This window comes from Engystomops pustulosus, chromosome 7, assembly GCF_040894005.1.
Source record: "Engystomops pustulosus chromosome 7, aEngPut4.maternal, whole genome shotgun sequence".
Taxonomy (NCBI): Eukaryota; Metazoa; Chordata; class Amphibia; order Anura; family Leptodactylidae; genus Engystomops; species Engystomops pustulosus.
The window spans coordinates 70,797,413-70,818,338 of NC_092417.1; the positions used below are offsets into that span (position 1 = coordinate 70,797,413).

Below are 20,926 nucleotides of genomic sequence, written 5' to 3' on the forward strand. Positions count from 1 at the left end.
GCTAAGTATCATACCAAACTCTGTGAAACTTATGTGTTTTGCCGTGACCTATTGTAAGGCAACATTCTGTTTTCCTTCAATAAAATTTTGTTGAAACAGTACATTAAATAGTAAATGTGCCCCTATGAGTTTGATGCAAATATAGTTTAAACAACGCTCGAACCTCCCATTGCTATTAATTTTGAAGCCAGGTTAGCATATTTGTGATCTAACAATCATGATGCATGATCTACTCTCTGAACGTATCCCTACTCAGTGGCGTAACTAGGAGTGGCAGGCCCCATAGCAGGCTTCGGCATGGGGCCCACTTCCCACTTGAAAATTCTACATATTTGTATTCTCACACGCAAGTTACAATCACACATTTGTACACTTATGCACATATGCTCATATAGAGCATATACACACATACAGTATATTCAGATGCCATACACCATATACACATACAGCATATACACATCACAGATGCAGCATATATACATCACATATATGTTTTATGCATATTATGCAGTACAATGTGCCGCATAATATGGATATAATGGTGCACATCCTCCACTTTTTAGTGTGTCAGGTCAGATGCTGGGGCCCTCTGACACTGTGGGCCCCATAGCGGTTGCTATGGCTGCTACCACTGTAGTTACGCCCCTGCCTACATTTTTATTGCATGAAGAAAAAAAAAATCCACAGAAAAGGCAATGCATAAAATTTCACCAATAAGATAGGACACAAATAATCCTGATATAAATAAGCAGCATGCCACACAGTTTTGACACAATGCTAGCGGAACATGGACAAGCATTACACTGGTGACTAGTGCCCCCAGGAAAAGCTGGATACAATTTGGTACCTGTAAAAATAATGCTTACAAGATACTGTTATGACCCCACTATGAGCTTTTCCGCCCTAATAATAACATCCAGCTGCATCGGTTTATAGGAACTGGGAAGTTATTTAGAATCCAGGGGAAACCGGATGTTACGTCCCACCTCATCAGAAAGATATGATACAGAAACAATAATAGAAAAGAGGTTTATTAATTAATAAACATAAAGTGAAACAATTATTATAGTTCTCTCTTCTGTGTCCAGTGTGGCCCTCTAAGGGTTATTTCAAGTGAGTTGGCATAAAATGAATATTTTGGGCAACATCACAATAGTTTTCACATCCATACATGGATACAGAACAGACTGCAATTCAATCCATGTTTTGTGGATGTCAAACAGACAGGCAGATGTCAAAGGGAAACTGTCCCCTAACATCTTGTACAGCACTCACCTATGGCAGCTCTTCCTTTCACTCTCAGCCTGACCACCATGTCTCCCCCCATGTCCACCTCCTTGTGTGACACAGCCTGCACCCCTTTCTCACTGCAGCCTCCTCCTCAATATCCCCAATATACTTTCACACAACTTGACTGAACCCCCATCATGTCGTCTCCTCACACCGCCTACACGACAACACCATACACGATCACATGAACTGCAGCCTATTGTACTGTTACACCATGGACCATGCCATCTGTATTTGTAAACTCCTGCGTTGCTCCTCCCTCACACACAGCGTCATGTAAGATCCTTTAGCCCACTATGAAATAGCAGCGATCATGTTGTCATTCGGACTACATTTCCCGTGAGTCATTGCAACGTACTGCGCTAAGTGATTCTTTGCTTCTGAACGCGGTGCTTGCCGGGAGTTGTAGTCGGAGTTAGAAGTATGTGACGTAAATTGCACGCGACGGGATTGTTGATAGAGACGAGAACATGGCTCTATTTCCAGCTTTTGCCGGGTGTTCCTCTGCGGGCGCTTCTGAAGAAATTGGTAACTTCCAGAGAAACCCTGGCCTTATCTACCAGTGCCAGGTTTTCCTATTAGAAACTCCCAGATGAAACTACTCCTGCTTTATACACCCAAGTATCTCAAAGTTACCCTGAGCCTCCTGTCCCTTACTAATGTCATGAGCCCATAAGAAAGAACACTGTACCCTGAGATGTCACATATGTCAGGGATTCTGTGTACTACAGATAGAGGCCCCACCATTGTACCCCTTGTCCAGGACCCCCTGTGTATGTCTGAGACACTCTCCCCAATAAAGCTGCCTTTAAAGGGCAGTTATGTCTTGTCTGTTGCAGTGAGTCTCTGAGGTGAAGTGTTATTTTACATATTAATATCTCTTCTACAGACTTGGACTGGTTGAATAATCAGAGTTTCCGTACAGAGGCTGCGCTGTCCCTGCACCAACGCACCCAAAGCGAAACAACATCTACACACCCTGAATCTCCACCGTCCAGGTAGCCTTACTATAAACGTTATATTGTGACAGGGTGCAGGACTTGTAAGCAGCTTTATTTCTACAACCCAACACTAGAGGTTGCAAAACTACATAATCCAGAAAAGTTGGTCCAGAGTTTTCTTGCAAATTTTTTTTCAGATTTGCATCTGGATTTTCAATGTCAACAATGTACATCAAACATCCTGGGGGGACTGAAATTTTTTTTTATTTTAAAGAAAACGTTTAAATATATAAAAAAAATGAAAACAAGTTAAAATTCTAATCACCACCAGTGGTATGAAATAAATGAATGAAAACATCTGCATAAAATTTACACCATATTGGCCAACAGGCTTTCTGGATGACACCCTTGAGTCTGAATACATTTGGTCGCTTACACTTGGAGTACTATATAAAGAGAAGGTTTATTACACTGTCTATCCAGCAGACAGGGGAGGGTACCGTCTCTAGCTTCTTGTGTGATGCTATGCTGATGTATCATGGGATTAATAGAAAAATATAGAAAAATATAGAAAAAGATGGTGTGTGATCAGAGTGGATGGGAGGCTGCACAGAGTGTATATGTGTGTCACACACACCAGATGTGGGTCTCGATTCTGCAGTGACATCTTTCAAAGTTGCTGCAATTTCTCCCGCTTTTGTGTAGGACCAGTACCAGGTCATGCACAGCCTGAGACCCCAGGGAGAAGGCAGGAGAGGTTTATTACCACTTTATTGCCTGGACTGCCAGAGTTAATAAAAGTTTATCAGAACAAGTACAGCTCTGCCGCAGACATCAACCCCCAAAGGGGTACTCTTTTTGATGCCCCAGTTACAGGGGAAAACTTTACAGTTAAGAAAAATATGTAAAAATTTAAAAAGTAATTAAAAAAACACACAAAATATTACGGTATATTTTGAAATAAACATTAACCCGTTCCTGAGCCTTTGCGATCACTGCAGGATCCCAGCAGTAACAGCCGAGATCGCGATACCGCCTGTTTAACCCTATAGGCGGCGCAGTCATAGGCATTGCGGCATTGTCGTTGCCATGGTAGCCCTGTGGTCCGATGGTGGACCCCACAGCTGTCTTCAGTAGAAGCCTGCTAGATTGTGCATTCTGCAAAAAGCATAGGCCGACTATGTAAATAAGTGATCAAGTAAGTGATCAAATAATCACGTGTTCATGTCCCACCCTGGGACAATATAAAACGGTACAAAAAAAGCTTAAAAAAAAAAAGTGCAATTAAACATTAAAAAAAAAAAAAAAAGAATAAAAATCCCCTGAAGTCCCATCCCATGTAATAATCAAATACAACATAAAAAAGTAAAACCTGTACTGAACCTATATGGTAAATGACCTCATAAAAACAGCATAAAAAGTGATCAAAAAGTAATAATACCCCGACATGATACGAAGAAAAAGTAGAGCTTGCCCCACAATAATAATCTCTAAAACAGCTCTGTAAATAAAAAAAACTTAAAATGTTATGCCCATTAATACATAATAATGCAAAAACAAGCAAATTTCTCACAAAAGGAGTTCTATATTCTGCAAAACAAGTTAACCCTAAAAAAAACTATATAAATGACACATAGAATAAAGAAGATAAATTATTTTTATGGTATGGTGAACGTCTGGGAAAAAAAATGCTAAAAACCATAAACGAGAATTAATCCAAGATTAAACCAAGAAAGAGTTAATAAAATCTGATTATTAGCTATTTAACCCCTCGTAAATGATGTACCTGAAAAGTGTCCACAATAAAAATTAATCTCCCAAACGTCCAAATTACAAAAAAATAAACATTTTATAGCCCGTAAAATGTGACGATGCAGATCTGCTCTGAATGGCGCCTCCTTCCCTTCAATGCCCGGCCATGCGCCCATACAGAAATTTACCACCATATATGAGGCATCATCATACTCGGGAGAAATTGGGTATCAAACTTTGTAGAGTTTTTCATCATTTAATACTTTGTGACGGTTTAATTTTTGGCCAAAATTAATGTATTGTCTAAAAAAATTACATCTTGTAAATTACACCTCCATTTTGTTCTAACCCCTGTGAAAAATCTAAAAGGTTAACACACTTAAAGTTGATTTTTCACAAATTGAGGGGTGTAGTTTCTAAAAGGGCATAATTTACAGGGTTTTACTGTTATTTAAGCCTCTCAAAGTCACTTAAAGCTGAGCAGATGCCTCTAAATAAGGGTTTTGGCGATTTTTCTATTAATTTGAGGTACAATGTGGGACAAGAAAACAATCTCAAAATACCCTGAATATGTTGAAGCGTTAAGAATGTATAACCTACTATAATGACACAGAGCAAATTTAATCAAAAAACCAGGGCATAATAAATTTAAAAAAAAAATCCCTCTTTAATCTATAAACACCATTGCCATAGTCGCCCCGTTTACCATAGACTATAAATATTTTGTATCAAAACGTCTTTCACACAAAAGGGAATTCATTTATAATGGTCAATTTGAGTTCATTTGAAACTGAAAAATTCTATGCTATACATTACAAAAAAGTCTCCAGTATTTGTGACTTCACCCCCCCCCCCCCAAAAAAAAAAAAATTACAAAAAAGGTCCTTTTAACAATTATTTAACTATCTCTCTGTGCAAAATTCTCCAAAAATGTTTGTGGTATTGCACTGAAAAAGAAGGTATGATTCTAATGCTACATTCAGATGCACGGTGGGCACATGTCAGCGCACGGGAGAGGAGGAGGGGGGTGAGCACTGCTCTCCCCTCTCCATAGCAACGTGTGGTGCACATCGCCGCGATACAGAGAAAGATAGTACATGTCCTATCTTTTTCCCGGGGGACGGTGCCGCACATGTGTGCCCATTGCCGGCCAATGAAGGACATATATGCAACGGCCGTATATACGTCACCAACGGCCATGTGAATGTATCCTCAGACCAATAAGAATGTACATTTGCCTAAAATTCCCCAGTCATTAAAGACTTTTAAGGCCTAGTCAGAAAGTGACTGGTGCAGAGATGGAGGGGAAAAGGTGTTTTTCTTTTCTAGAGTGCTTCCTGCAGTATTCACTGAATGTTACACTGTGTATTTCACAGCAATGGACCAAATCGACAGACCCAGTCCTTAAGCGAGTCATCAGATTCAGAAACTGAAAAAAGGAGGAAAAGGAGCAAAAAGAAGAAAAAGAAACACAAAAAGCATAAAAAGCGGAAAGGGGGCAGCGAGAATGATGATGAGCATGACATCAGAGATTTAAAGACCTGTCAACCAGTGGGTGCTGTAAGGTGGGTTGAAGCTCATAGATATGGACCACAACATAAGTCCCCTAAGACTTGTACATAAGAAAACCCTGCATTTTACTGGCTATGTCTAAAAACATATTTCTTTTCTTGTGACTATGCTTTCAGCCATTCAAGTGAACAGGATTCAGCCGCTTTAGTTCCTGGAAATTGTGTCCCTAAAACATTTTAGTGAATATAGTTTTGTGTTTTTTATATAGAGAAGCCATTCAGGTATCCGCTGCTGATCGCTCTATTTGCCATGATGAAGCCCAGGCTGCAACAGAGGGGGCATTCAGAATTGATAAGAAACCTGATCCAGCAAACTGGGAGTATAAGTCGCTATATCGAGGAGACATTGTAAGGTAAGGATTCATTTTCCTACACCCTCTATGGTTGATAGTTGTGATAACATTTAACATTGCATTGAAATTTGCTGCAACTACAAAGTACAATAACTTCTGATGTGGAGCTTGGCCCTTAGACCTATACTTAGCTTTTAAATGTACTGTTGCTTCACTGTGGGCATTATGTTCCCCTCCAACTGGTTGACCAGTGGCCTGTTGGCATCGGTCACAGACCTCAGTGGTGAGCTGTGCATAATTACTACCCAGCCTCTTAAACAATATTGCAAGTTTTAAACGCTCTCACATCCAGAGATTCATTCATAATTCTGTAGTACAAGCTGGTAAATGGTAACTGTAACAACCTGCACTCTTCCTTTGAGTACCATCACATGCAAAAGCTCTATACCATGTGTCTTATACAAGGTAAGATGCAGTAGTACATATTTACCCTTCTTTCCTGTGCACAGGTATAAGAGGCGAGGTCATTCCTGTCTGGGGATTGATCCCAAGAAGCAGCAGATAGTCTGGGAGGACGCTAGTAACAAGAAGACAGCTCAGAAAAAGCCAGATCGCTATTACAGCCGGGTAGCAGTGCAGACATTGCAGGCCAAGGCAGAGTCAGTGTCCTGCACTAAGGATGGTGCAGACTCCACCTCCAGTGGATTTATTGCAGTAAAGGATTGGGAACCAGAGACCACAGCCTCCTCCAATGCTCCAACTAGTTGGGTAAATCCATTGGGAGTGTATGATAGCTCAACTTCCATGTGGCTGCAAGGTAAAGGGGGCCCAGAGAGCAAGAGCCCAAAGCTGGAGCCCAGAGAGACCAGCGTCCTGAATAGGGTGGAGGATTACAACAGGAGAGTGCGTGAAAATCCTGGAGACATCAAGACGTGGATGGAGTTTGTCTCATTTCAGGTGTGAGTTATTATCTTCTTCTGGGTAGCAACATATACCGTAATATCGAAATGACCCTCACTTTTTCTGCCTTTTCTCAGGATGAGCTGATCCATCAACCCAGTATGTACTCAACCAGTGAGAGCGAGATGGACAGCCACCGCATGTCTCTAAGGATGGTACTGGAAAAGAAGTTGTCTATTCTAGAGAGAGCCATAGAGAGTAACCCATCCTGTACAGAGCTTAAGCTGGCACGTCTGCAGCTGTGTGCAGAGTTCTGGGAAAACGCTGCATTGTCTAAGGAATGGCAGAAGTTGATATTTCTTCACCCCAATGACCCACAGCTCTGGAAGAAGTATCTGCAGTTTTGTCAGAGCCAGTTCAGCACCTTCTCTGTGTCAAAAGTGAATGCCATTTATGGGAAATGTCTCAGTACCTTGTCTGCAGTACATGATGGGAGCATGCTATCGCATCCAGCCATACCAGGCACCGAGCATAGCATGTTCAGTAAGTAGAGTCTTTACTATGTTAATACCCTTTGTGCTTTGGTAAAAGGGAGGGTAATTTGGCAAGGCATATGCCATCTCAGACATGTCATGAAAGGAATATTTTAACTGAATTTATGCTGAAGATATTTAATGCTTCCCTTTACCTATCCAAAGAATAACTTTTAGTCTCCATTGAAGAAAACACACAGCCATTCTTCCCTCCTAGTCAAAGCCACTACCGTGTTTCCCCAAAAATAAGACAGTACGGTATATTAATTTTTGCTCCTAAATAAGCACAAGGTCTTATTTTCAGGGGAAGTCTTATTTTTTCACATTTAATGTTGAACAAAAAATCCACATGTATTAATGCACTGTGGTCATGCCATCACATTCATGAGCATAACCATCACAATTACATCAAGAATTTCTTGTGACTCTATCAGAATCATCAACCCCCATTTCTCATGCTTAGCAATAGCACTTTGTAACACACCAGTCATTTTATCCCATGCATTCTTCACCCATGTTATAACCTCTAGTAGTATCTAAAAGATCCACTAATACTAACGTACGGTGTAGGGGTAACCGTAGCAGTGACTGCCGCTAGGTCTTATTTTCATGGGAACTTGAAAAATATTGCACCAGGTCTTATTTTCGGAGGGTGTCTTATTTTCAGGGAAAATTTTGGCAAGCATTTTCAATGGACATAGCTCCCTGTATGAGCCACCTGTCCGATCTGCAGATTATAGAGCAGACCTTATTTCTGCCCATGTTTGCGGCTTGGGCAGTTTCTTTTGTCATCAGAACATGAATGGACCCACACTCCGATGATACTCGGGTCTGTGTTTGCGGCACAAATAGCCTACGAATTAATATGTCAAAACAGATTCCCAGGCTTCTGGCAGAAAGCAGAGATCTTGGGAATGGAGACTGAACTCTAATGATACATCTATTCTATGGATGAACCCTTTGTTGGTCATTATCAATGTAACATCCCTTTCTTCCACAGATATTTTCCTACAACAGTGTCACTTCCTGCGCCAGGCTGGCCATTGTGAGAAAGCTGTGGCCTTGTTCCAAGCTCTTATGGACTTCACTTTCTACAAGCCTGATAGTGTGAAGAACATGACCACAAAAGAGCAGGTTATTCCCCTTATTTTATTTATTTGTGCACACCTGGTCTAGCAGCATACAGTATTGCAGCAACAGCCTAATGATGTGTTAAAGAAACATTGAATGTTAATTTGAATATAACAGTATATTGGTATAGTGGAATGTAAATGCCCCTGAATAATGATATATTCCCTCCCCCGCTAATAAATAATACACAGGTACTCTAAATAATAGGAACAGGGCCCCCCTTCCAATAAATATTAGTACAGCTCTGGAGTATAATACCGGATGTGATTCAGAATTTGTACAGAATTGCATTTCAAAATGCCAATCAAATGCTGTGTGTAAAGGCAGCCTCACCTTACTGGGTCAATTAAAAGTTGTCAATAATTTTATCTGCAGCAGGAGATAAAATTCAGCACAGACTGAAATAGAGGTGAAATAATGCCTAGCCATGTTTTTGTTTCAGGTGGATTTTTTTGAGCCTTTCTGGGATAGTGGGGAACCTCGATTTGGAGAAAAAGGAGCAAAAGGCTGGAACTCATGGATGAGGCAGCAAGAGAGGGGAGGCTGGGTCGTCATCAATAATCTGGGTAATGCTCACTTACATTTATATTGGTAAATATTGGGTTTATTCCAGTCTGTTTTATTCTTGTTTTCTTTTAAGTGACACATTTTTTTAAAGGGAGGTCATAACCATCCTCCTTCCTTGCTAAAATGTACATAGAAATCTTTGTGAATTCCATCTTGCTAGCAACAAGACAGAAGCTCAGTGAGTTGTCAGATACACAGATATCATAGCAGCCGTTTTTATGGTGCAATAACAGTTTTATTTGGTATGTACATTCATAGTTGAAGTAAGGTATGACAAGCGTATCAAGTATAAAGGTGTCATCAAGATGAATGCTTAGGTTGACACAATTAAGTGCATAATGGTAACAGATGTACTGGAACAGGAAAATCACAAAACTGGAACAATCCAAAAAGGACTGTAAACAATACCTCAATAATGTAGTACAAACTACATGGGGACACAAGACAACATAATGGGAAAGCAGAGAAACACCCTACGTCCAGAAGTTAAATTTTAAGATGTAGGATAGCTAGCAGACATTTTTAAAGGAGTATTTCCACGAAGACAAGATCCTTAAATATACTCAGGATAACAAAATAACACATTCTCTAATATAGCATTTCACAGATACAATTCTGTTTCTATCAGTACTGGTGTTTACAATTTTGCTTGCCTCTGGATCCGACCGTGAATCTTCTAACTGTGCATAGCTTCTCCTATGTGCACACAGCAGTGCTCTCTGCCTCCTGCCTCTCCCGCTGCATTACAAGACCAATTTTGTCACACATGATCAGATTTTGGCGCATCGGCGCCGGCTTTCATGCAGAAATTAGGCCGCGTGCCGTCAGACAATCTGATGGATTCAGACAAACCGCACCTCGGGGATCGCGCAGGGACTGGAAAGTAAATCTGCCCCAATGTCTTTATCTGGCAGGGAGGCATATAGCAGAGCTGACTCTGTGTGTGTTATAGGTAAGTTGGTAGAGCTGAGTGTCATTGTGTTTTATATCCATCTCATTGTTCTCATCATCTCTGATCTGTCTCATCTCTCTTTCTATTTGCCAGATACTAGTAAAATGTTCAAAAGCTAAATAAAAGTGTTTATACACCTGTACCCTGATAATCTAACCACATTGTCAGCTCACAGAACTAGCAGGATCATAATGTGTCTGCTAAAACAGCCATAAAACTGAGAAAAATTTAAAGTAAGGGGTTAAAAATGATCTTTATTGTGTAAACATCACTAGGGGATTAAAATTTGAGAACTTTCTTTCATGGACAAACCCCTTTAAAAACTTTGTAAATAAGGTTAGAAAAAGACATCAGTCCATCAAGTCCAACCTATTAATTCTTCATTGTTTAATGTTGATCCAGAAGAAGACAAAAACCCTGCAAGGCTGATGCCAATTGGCTCAAAATAGAGAGAAATTCCTTCCTGACCCCTAATATGGTGGTCACAATAACTCCGCCGAGTGCCCTGGGGCTGCCCAAGTCCTATAGTCCGATCCCTTCCAGGTCTGACTGTATGCGTGAGCACCGCCAAACAGTTTACACTGCTCTACAATGCATTAGTCTTGTAGAGCAGTGTATTGGAACCAGAGCATTGCTGGCTCAAGTTCAAGTTTGTATACAGTAAAAAAAAGTTAAAAGATAAGTTCAAAACATTAAAAAATATAATATCATTATTGGACCCACGTTTTTTTTTATTAATGCATATGACAAAATTCTCTAAAAAGTGATCAGAAATGTTACACGCTCCAAAATAAGACCACTAAAAGGAACAACTCTGCTTGCAAAAAATAACCCCTTAATCAGATTTGTCAGCCGAAAAATAAAAACCTTAAGCCCCTGAAAAGATAGTGATGCTAAAATTTACAAGATTTTCTCCAAACTAGTTTTTAACTCAGTAAAATTAGGAAAAAATAGAAAATCCATATAAATGAGATATTTCCGTGATTGGGGCGACCCACTGAATAATAACATATCATTTTTATGGTATGGTCAGCCCAAAAAAAAGCAAAAAAATCTTACCAAAAATTGATGGTTTTCATTTCCTCCGCCAAAACAGAGTTAATAAAAAAAAAACCAAAAATCAATTAGCTATTAGCTATAGATGCCGTAAAATTATGTACCAGAAAAGTGCATCTCATGTGGCAAAAAAATAAGCCCCTATATGTGCACATTAAAAAAAGAAAAAAAAATTATAGACTCTACAATTTGACACTGCAAATCTGCTCTGGATGGCGCCTCCTTCCCTTCTATGCCCATCCGAGTGCCCATACAGCAGGTTACCACCACATATGGGGTATCCGTGTACTCGGGAGAAATTGGGTATCAAACGTTGTGGAGCTTTTTGTCATTTAATCCATTGTGAATGTTTAATTTTCAACCCAAAATGAAAGTATTGTTCAAAAATATTACAATTTGTTGACTGCACCTCCTTTTTGTTTCAACCCCTATAAAACACCTAAAGGGTTAACAAACCTCTTATAAGTGCTTTTTCATCCGCTGAGGGGGGTATTTTTCATAATGGGGTAGTCTTACTATTGCCTAGGCCTTTCACAGTCAATTGAAAGTTTTAGCTTCTTATTCCCCGATTTTACATAAAAAGGATTTTAACATTATGCAAATAAGACTTAGGGGCTCCGGCCTACATAGGTTTTAATGGAGCCTGGGGCCCCTCAGGCTCCTTTTCATAATTTTAAAGCCTTTTATTCTTAAAAACAAGGACTTCAGAAGCTTGAAGAAAATGGATACTGCAATAGGAGGCACACACTAGCATGTTAGTGTGCTTGGTTTGCATTTGTTGATACTGGTGGTAGATGTCCTTTAAGTTCAATCTTATCTCTGCCCCAGGTGAGGAGGAAGATGATGAAGCAGATGAGGACATTGATATAAAAGATAAAAGCCGCCCCAGGTCTGAAATTTGGCTGAATATGGAGTGCACACGGGAGGCCCGACACTGGATACCCTGGAGACCAGACCCAACCAAAAAACAAACTGAAGAGGATTGTGATGACCCCGAAAGACAGGTGAAAACACAAAAACCCTTCATGGTGCAGCCGTGGAAACACACATGTATGTTGGTTTAATCCCACGGACTGCAAACATTGCACAAGTCAAGAGTCATTTCATTGTACAGAAATATGATGAATGACTTCCCATCTACCGATCAAAGTTATTAGAATTGGGTAGCCGGCCTTCTACTCCAGCGACATATAAAGCAGACCCTGCGACATATAAAGCAAGCGACATATAAAGCAAGTCATTCCAAAAATTACAGCCATTCGGGCTCTTTCAAATGGCCGGAAATGTGTCTGTGATCTGGCCGCTTCAATTGTGCCCAATTGTGAAGTATTTGGCTCGCGGTCATGGTGTGGTGAGCCCACTGGGGCACATTTACTTAGAAAGTCGGAAAATGTGCTAAAAGTGAAATATTTCCGTGTATAATGCCCTAAGATTGTGCACCAGAAATCATGAATTAGTCGCTTCCCTGCACTGACACCTTTAACATAGTACATGCAACAAAATTTGCAAGTTAAAAACGGCTCACGGGCCAACTGAGCGCTGGATTGCCCCCTGATTTGTGTCGCATGGAGGACAGCCCATCTGCGCCACAAAAGGGTTGCATGCAGATTTGCAGAGCGGCCTCTCATCAACCTCACCCCTCCTGCCTCCTCTTCCCAGACGAGCAAACAGCTTGTATGCTGGCCTGATCCCATGGACCAAGCACATTGCACAGGATGGACTCCTCGCATCATACTGAAATAAGATGCAAGGACTCTCTTGTCTTGCGGCCGAACTGCAGCGCTGGCACTGAAAGAACCATTACAATGCTGGTGCTGCAATTCACCATTATTGTACTAGTACTGTTGTCCTGTGCAATTTGTTAGACCTGTGGAATTGGACCGGTGTATGGATCAGTTTTCATGGGCAGAACATGTATGTGTGCAGTCAACCTTAGGCTGCGTTCACAATGACGTGTGCCCGCTGTACCGTACCGCGCTGCTCATCCCCTACCCCTCTCCATAGAGTAACATGAGGCACAGTGCCGTATTCGAGAAAAGATAGGACATGTCCTATCTTTTCGCGGGGTATGGAATGTCGTGCATCCATTGCCGTCTATGGGAGACATGTATAGGCCGTAAGTATGTCGGCCGTCAGTACGTCCCCCATACGGCAGTGTGAATGCAGCCTTAGGGTGTTCACGTGTTCAGTTTTTCAGATGCAGTTTTTGATATCCAAACCAGGAGTGGAGTTAAGAAAAAAGGAGAAGTGGCTCCACTCAATGATATGTTCTCACCCATTATGATCCACAACTGCTTTTGAAAAACTCAACGTGTAAACGCACCCTTATACTCCAGTCACATCCAATGCAGCATTCTTAATTCTTTTGACTGACACTATATTAAGCTGATTGATACATTACAAATTCAGAATAACAAAAGTTTATAAAAAGTGATGCCACCATATTTGCAATTATATTTCAGGGGCTTGCTTCCATAAAGGTCTTTTCCCACAAAACAAGCTTGGACCTTTCCACAGGATAGGGCCTAACTTGCTGATCGGTGGAGGCACTGGGCAGTCCCCGTCAGCTCCATAGACCAATTGCTCTGGTCATCTAGGGGAGCGTCGAGGGGTCTGACTGGGGTACATTGGACCCCCTTGAAACCCCTGTTATCAGGACCCCCACCGATCACTTCACTGAGACCCCGCCGATCAGCAAGTTAGTGTGGGAAAACCCCTTTAAAGGGATTCTGCAGCAACACAGAAGTTAGCCCCTATACGGCAGTTCATTGTGCACCCGTCGTAGCTCGAGATAAGTAGAGCAGCCAGTCGTGCATGCGCTGGCTGCTTTATTCATGTCTATGGCACTGACTGATATTGTCCAGTATGGCTCTGCACACTTACAAGGCTATTTTTATGATCATCCAGTAATCCAGGGTATGTTATAATCCATCACAGTTAATTAGATAAATGATATGTCACTGTTCATTTTACCATGTTAAACATCAGTTTGTGATCCTTGGAGTGGTCTTGTTCATATTTACTTCTTATTTCAGGTCTTATTTGATGACCTTGGACCTTCCATGTTCAAGATTGCAAGTGCAGAGTTGAAGCTGCAGCTTGTATTCTCTTTCCTGCAGTTCCTGGGAGTTCCCTGTGACTCAAGACCACCTTCCACATCTCTGTATCTCTATCTGGATGATCCCTCCATCTTTGATAACACTTGCTTTTATGAGCGGCTGCTGACATCCTCTGAACTACCTCTGTCCGGAGTTATTGCAGTTGGCCATATTGATACTATGAGCAGGGGCAGAGTGCAGATTGGTCATTACAAGGAAGGAGAACGCTTTATACAAGACATTTTCCAGTCTGCAATGTCTTTTTTTACTGTGGAGGAGAAGATGAAGCTTTCTGTCTGCTGGCTTCATTATGAAATAACCAAGGTATTAGAGGTTAAAATTTTAAATTCATTATTTTGAATGTGAAGGCTTGCTGTTGTAAAGGTTGCATGAATTACGCTTAGAAACAAAATCCAACTGGAACGGGGAGGGGCATGGCCCGATCGCATATGCCTTTCAACTTAAACGCATGCGATTGGTAAGGATCACCACATGTTTTGTATTGTTTACGAGTGGAAGCATTCTTGTTTTCCTGATCCTGACTATCCTACACAGCTCCAGAGATTGGTGCTAGAAAGAGCACGGATACACTGCAACAAATCCTGCAGCTGTGCTGTCAACGTCACATCAGTAATACCACAGCCCGTTTTCTTTTAATATCTACAGGTATATAACTGAAGTTATTTCAAAAGAAGCTATTTCATCTTTACTTTGTCATTCTTAGGTGGTTCGGTGTCTGCAGCAAAAGAATAAGAAAAGGCTGAAATCTCAAGGAAAAAGAAGCAAGAGGCTGGCAAAAGGACTGCTTAAAGAAACCGCAAACCGGAACAGCCTACCACTATGGAAGGAGTATGCTCTGCTAGAGTGGCTTCTGGGAAACACAGAGGAGGCCAGGAAGGTGTTTGATGCTGCCATTGGACTTGCAGGAAGCCAGGGGTTAAAGGATCAGACTTTACAAAGTCTCTGCTTGTTGTATGCAGAGTTAGAAGTAGAGTCTGGGACAGAAGCAGGGCACGAGGCTGCCTCCCGTGCAGTCCACATCCTTACCAGCCTTGCCGAGAGTTCTCCATATGTGCCCTATAAAGGGCAAGTTCCTGCTGTCAGCATATTAAAGGCAAGGAAAGCATACGAGCGGGTGCTGGAAGACTCCCTGAATCTCTCTGCTGGTTCCGATTTGGTCACTTTAACCGGCTGCCTTGCTCTCTTTCAGTATCTAACTGTAGGGATAGACTCTGCTGTTGCTGTGTTTCGTCAGGTCTCTGAATCGCTGACATCCCCTGCTGGAGAATGTGATGAAGCACAGGGCTACAGGAGCCCTCTGCAGTCAGTCACTGTGATGCACACGAACTTATTAAAGTACCACATGAAGAACAATGTCTACTCACGGACTCCTCTAAGGGAGACACTGATGGCTGCTTTGCAATTGTACCCACATGATGTTACCCTGTGGAAGTCTTACATCCAGTCTGAGAGCAAGTCTCACAACTCTAATAAGACCAGGAGGTTCATAGATAGTGTCAGAAGGGTGGCAGGTGCTCTGGAGCCTTATCTGTTTGCTATACAAGCAGAAGTGGGAAGAAAAAATGTGGTGGAATCTGTGCAGAGGTGATGTTACTTATATTCATCCTTACAAGCTGCTACACACGTCTATGTTATTCATAAGTATGTATGTATTTAGTGTTTACATTTCTTGCCATTTATAAAAGCTGTACTTATTTCCTCTGTCTAGAGAACCAATATTTTTTTTTACTGATGAGGTTTTGTTACAATAGATCCAGTGTAAACTATGCCCTGTGAGCCAAATACCCTAGCTTCCCAGTCTGATGTATTGTAACAAACCATCAAGGGCAGATGTTAGTTTGTGATACTGTACTGTTGAAGTAACAGGTTTGTATGTAAAATCGGTTCAAGAAAGTATTGCAAAATTCTGCATAAATTGTTCAAAAAAACCTTTATTTTTTGCTCCTCTAGTAGATTGGTGGGGCTTACATAGAGATAAGAGATGTGAGCAGGGGAGAGGCTCGGGGAGGGCGCTGAGTGGGCAGGAGACACCCAGCACACAGGACGTGGTTTATTTGAACTGGAGCCCTTTGGGGGGTGGAGGGGAATTGACAGAGCCCCTGCATGGAGAGGCTCTGGCAGCATACCACAGAGCGCCTCTGGCTCATTAGCATAAAATTTACATTACTTTTATAAGGCAGAACAAATATAAGTCACAATACCTGGATGTAAGTAAGTGTGGGTTTATCATGATGGATTGTGGTGGTAGATTTCCTTTAAGTAAAGACAGAAACACAAACATGTTAAATAGTTTTGTGGGAATGGTTAAAGATTTGTCAAATTTATAAAACAAATACTTTTGCTATGAAATAGGTGCAAATGAAGGCAGATTCTGGCAAAAGTATCTTTATAAATTCCCCTGATAACAATCTCCCTCAAATACAATTGGAAACGTAAAGAAGTAAAATAACTTTGCAACAAAACTTAATTTAACTAAAAACTGAAAAAGGTTGTGTACATAAAACTTGGCATTAACAATTATTTCCACCTCTGTGTCTAAAATGTTGCTGTTAATCATTGTTGCGTTTTCATGTTTCACAGGGGGAACATGGTAGACGTACACACTTTCATGCCGGAAACTGGCCTATCCAATCGCATCAAGGCACTGTTTGAGCGTGGACTTAACACAGAACAAGGGTCCCGGTGCCTTCTGCTCTGGAGAATGTATCTACATTTCATGGTGAGCAAATGCTTCTTTTAAAGGATTTTTTCAGGAACGGCCAAACTTCCTGGGGTTAGGGGTAACCTAAAGTAAAAGAAAAATTGCCCTACTCAGTTTCATTGTCGCAGTGGTCTTTGGCATGGCCAAAAGTTTTAAGGGTCACAGCTTTAATTGGTCTCCTCAGTGGTACGCAGGTCATCGGTTCTACATCACGAGTCAAGTCTCTGGATGTGTGACCCTGAGTAGACAGTCATGTCACTGGAATCAGAAGTTGGAGCAGACTTGACCCCACTCCCAGGAAGTTTTCCATTATCCAGTTTCTTCCATTATTAAACTCCATACATGCACTGTATTCTGCTGGAGGAGTCACTTTGTATATACATTATATAACTTATCCTGTACTGATCTTGAGTTACATCTTGTTGTTATCCTGTTACATCACTTTTTGGATGAGACCCACATATACAGTATATACATTATATGACGTTCTGACTTGTTATATTGCAGGTGTCTCAGGGGCACCAGGACAGAAGCCGTGGGCTGTTCTATAAAGCTATACAGAACTGCCCCTGGGCAAAGGTGAGCAGTTGTGGATCCTATAAACCCTACATACCTGCACCATGAGATTTGATCCAAATACAATGGACAAGGAGCCATCATAAGTTAATATTCACCACAATACCATTAAGAATCTTATTATTGGGGATCAAGTTTATTGACAATCTTATAGTTAATTGTGCTGCAACTGCTTTCTTTCACTCTGGTGGTCTTATCTTGTACTTGAGGGTCAGACAAGTTGGTCATTCTCTAGTAACACACTTCTCCTCTCTGGACAACAGGTCTTATATTTGGACGCAGTTGAATATTTCCCAGATCAGCTTCAAGAAATTATCGACTTAATGACAGAAAAGGAACTGAGAGTCCGACTTCCTCCGGAAGAGCTGGACCTTTTACTCGAGGACTAGTCACCAATACCCTTTGCCTCCCCTATGTACACTTATTTTATGTATAAAACTCAATAAAAAGCTCATGTGAGGCATTGCAGAATTGCAACTGCCCTCTTTGTAAATAGTAACAATTATTATGTTTCATCAACATTTTTGTATGTGCCTTAGTTATTACACAAGACAGGTGCTGGATGTGCGTTTGGCACAATTTGTGCAGTTTCACCAAAAACATGACCATAAAAAGTTATCATATTATGCACCAAGTGAGAAAAAAAATTGTGCAAGCTTTGAGCAGGTCCTAATATTTGCCATGTTTGCAGCTCTACCTTCTTACAGAAATCTGTGGGCATGTGAAAAAATAAATCTTTATCTGACAATCATTTGCTAGTAACACAATAATGTGACCCTCCAAGGGGTAGGGGTAATCTCCTGACATAACTTGTCTGACTTTCAATTTTGTCATGGATCTGCAAAAATGGATGACATACAGGTGAGACGTTGACCGTGTTTGCAGACATACAGCTTAAAAACTGAGGCACACTGACTGCAAAAATGGACAAACAATCTGGTGTTAGGGGGCAGAGGGAAAAACTATTGTATGCAGGTAGCCTTAGCCTCCTTGCACATGACATTTGCAGTTCTCATGGTATTCATATGGTCCATTGTTTGCTCACGTTCCAATCACAAGTCTTTTGTGGCTTGAACAGTCAACTCATGTACAAAGTTGTGGATTCCATGGCTGTAGAAATACATAGTAACCTGTGCTAGCCACTGAAAAAATACACAGCTAGAACAGGTTCCCATTTCAGGTTTGTGCGCATGATCCCTTCGAAAGGCCCCATGCACACGAGTGTGCATGATGGCCCCCATAGATGTCTAAGGCATCCAGTCATGGCCTAGCCAGACAGTTGCTTAGATTTCAATGTAGAGGGGAGGGGTGAGGGTCGCTCACACTCCCTCCCTTCGTCACTGGGTCTATGCTACGCCTGAGTTATGACCTGGGTAAGCAGCTGCTGTGTGTATGCGGCCTTAGGCTTCATGCAAATGCGCTGGATAGAGGGAGGGGTGAGCAGCACTCTCTCCACAGAAAATAGTGCTGCACAGGTGTGTTCTTATGACCAAAGATAGGGCAGGCTCTATATTTTTGCGGGCATTGTATGGTGAGCACTCGTTATGGTGTCTATTGCCGCCTATGGGGCCGTATATACATCCACACAACGGCAGTGTGTTATTATGCTTCTTTCAATTTCTATCTTGTACTGATTCTGCTTTTTCAGTTTTATGTAATTTGCATTCTGGGAAGTGTATTTTTTAGACAACTGTCCACAATCTTGCCTAGTGGTTTTAGAAACAATCTGGACTCTGGAGCATACTGCAGGATGTAACTAGGGATTAAAACAGGTTGAGTCATCTAATACAAAGGCTTCTTTATACATTAAAATATCACCAATTCAATTCAAAAAGTGAAACTTTATATAGTCATTACAGATTTTTTAAGTTTTTATTTATGTTAATGTTGATGATTATGGCTTACAGCCAAGGAAAACCCTAAAGTGATTATCTCAGAAAATTAGAATAATTAAAGACCGAAGTCCGTGCAGCCGACTACCAGGATTTTAGAGCACTTCATGCTTCCCTCTGCTGTCAAGCTTTTTGAAGATGAAAATGGAAACTGGAACCTGTCCACACTGCCAAAAGTACAAACATCAAGGTGCTTGTTTGGCCAGCAAACTTGCCTGAGTTTAACCCCATAATGAATCTATTGGGCATTGTAAAGAAGAAGATGAAAGATACCATACCCAACAATACACATGACCTGAAGGCTGCGATAAAAGCAACCTGGGCTTCCATAGCAACTCTGTAGTGCCATCAGGTGTTCCCCTTATGCCACACCACATTGATGCAGTCATTCATGCAAAAGGAGCCCTGATCATCCAGCGGCCTCTGCTTGAGTATCACATGCGTTCAGCGGAGGCGATGGACGGCTATGGGAAGCGGATGCAGAAAATTGCATTTCTCCCCACAGCCCCAATGAGGGAGGGCCCAGTGATGTCAATGGTGGAACACCCCACCCCCTTCATCGGCAGCAGCCATGCAAGGTATCCCACTGTATAGGCATACAGCATCCTCCTGACGTGTCCTTACAACGTATGGCAAATTACATAGTGTGAACCAAGCCTTATTAGGCAAATCTCTTCTCAGCTGCTCTGATGCGTTTGAAAACGGATGCGTTAATGGGACATAAGAATGCAGTATCAGGTGCCAGCTTCCAAGAGACAGTCCACCCTCACCAGTTCACTAGAAAATAAATTCCATGACAAAACTTTGCTTCAAACAAGTCTTCCTTTAGGCCCCTTTAACATGAAAGTTCTGTATGTGTTTCCGATGTGTTGTCTGCTGCTTATTTGCCCATTTACGTGTTTTTTTTCCCCTACCTTATTTACACCAGTAGTGAGCTGTAGTATTTTTGCAACTTTTTAACAGATTTGGAACAAAATTGCAGCATTTTCAAACGTCATCCATCTGGAAATTGCTGAGAAATCAGATGAAATACTGAAAACAAGGCAAACTTTGTAAAACGACAGCAAAAATCGCAAATAAAGCGCATAAAAGAATAGGGAAAAAGTTTGATAAATGCCCTCCATTGTCTTCAATGTGTCTTGTCAGTCATGCAACTTTTCTCCACACATTTTTGTTTTGTTTGTTAAACCCTATACAAATCTGTGGAATCATGTGCAATGCGTTTTTCACTGATCCATTGCCATAGAAAAGATAGACATCAGTCCTTTTTCACATGTTGCTATAAAAACGCATATGAACAGCTGACACTCCGACTGATGGAACACTGCGACGCTTGTGTGATAGGGGCTTTATTCCACCATGTGTTCATGCAAGGACTCACCTTCTCAGTGAACGTATTTTCTAGCAGTAATGTATATACACAGTGTAGGAGATTTATAATATGCTTGATTTAAAATTGCGCTATAGCCAGCAACCGTTTAGGCTTGAGATGGCTGTAGCTTGTGCTCAGGCATGGGGGCAGTAAGACCCGGGACGGCCCACTCTGCCCCAGCAACACCACCTTGGTGTGGAGATGATAGAAATGTTTTGCTAGGCAGTGTGATTATTTCAGGGCTCTTAAAACAAAAAAACTGTCAAAAAACCCTAATCTC

The 20,926-nt window shown here is 41.4% G+C and overlaps 1 protein-coding gene across 1 annotated transcript; it reads left to right on the top strand.

Annotated features, from left to right (window-relative positions):
- The first annotated feature begins 1,693 nt into the window (after positions 1-1,693).
- On the top strand, positions 1,694-18,133 carry NRDE2 (NRDE-2, necessary for RNA interference, domain containing). Its single transcript, XM_072116679.1, has 14 exons — positions 1,694-1,818; positions 2,180-2,288; positions 5,360-5,548; positions 5,764-5,907; positions 6,357-6,804; positions 6,885-7,290; positions 8,281-8,414; positions 8,854-8,977; positions 11,815-11,990; positions 14,022-14,408; positions 14,809-15,689; positions 16,686-16,824; positions 17,314-17,385; positions 17,646-18,133. Exons 1-14 carry the CDS (start codon positions 1,761-1,763, stop codon positions 17,769-17,771), a joined length of 3,393 nt encoding a protein of 1,130 aa, XP_071972780.1. The 5' UTR covers positions 1,694-1,760; the 3' UTR covers positions 17,772-18,133.
- Positions 18,134-20,926: the final 2,793 nt, after the last annotated feature.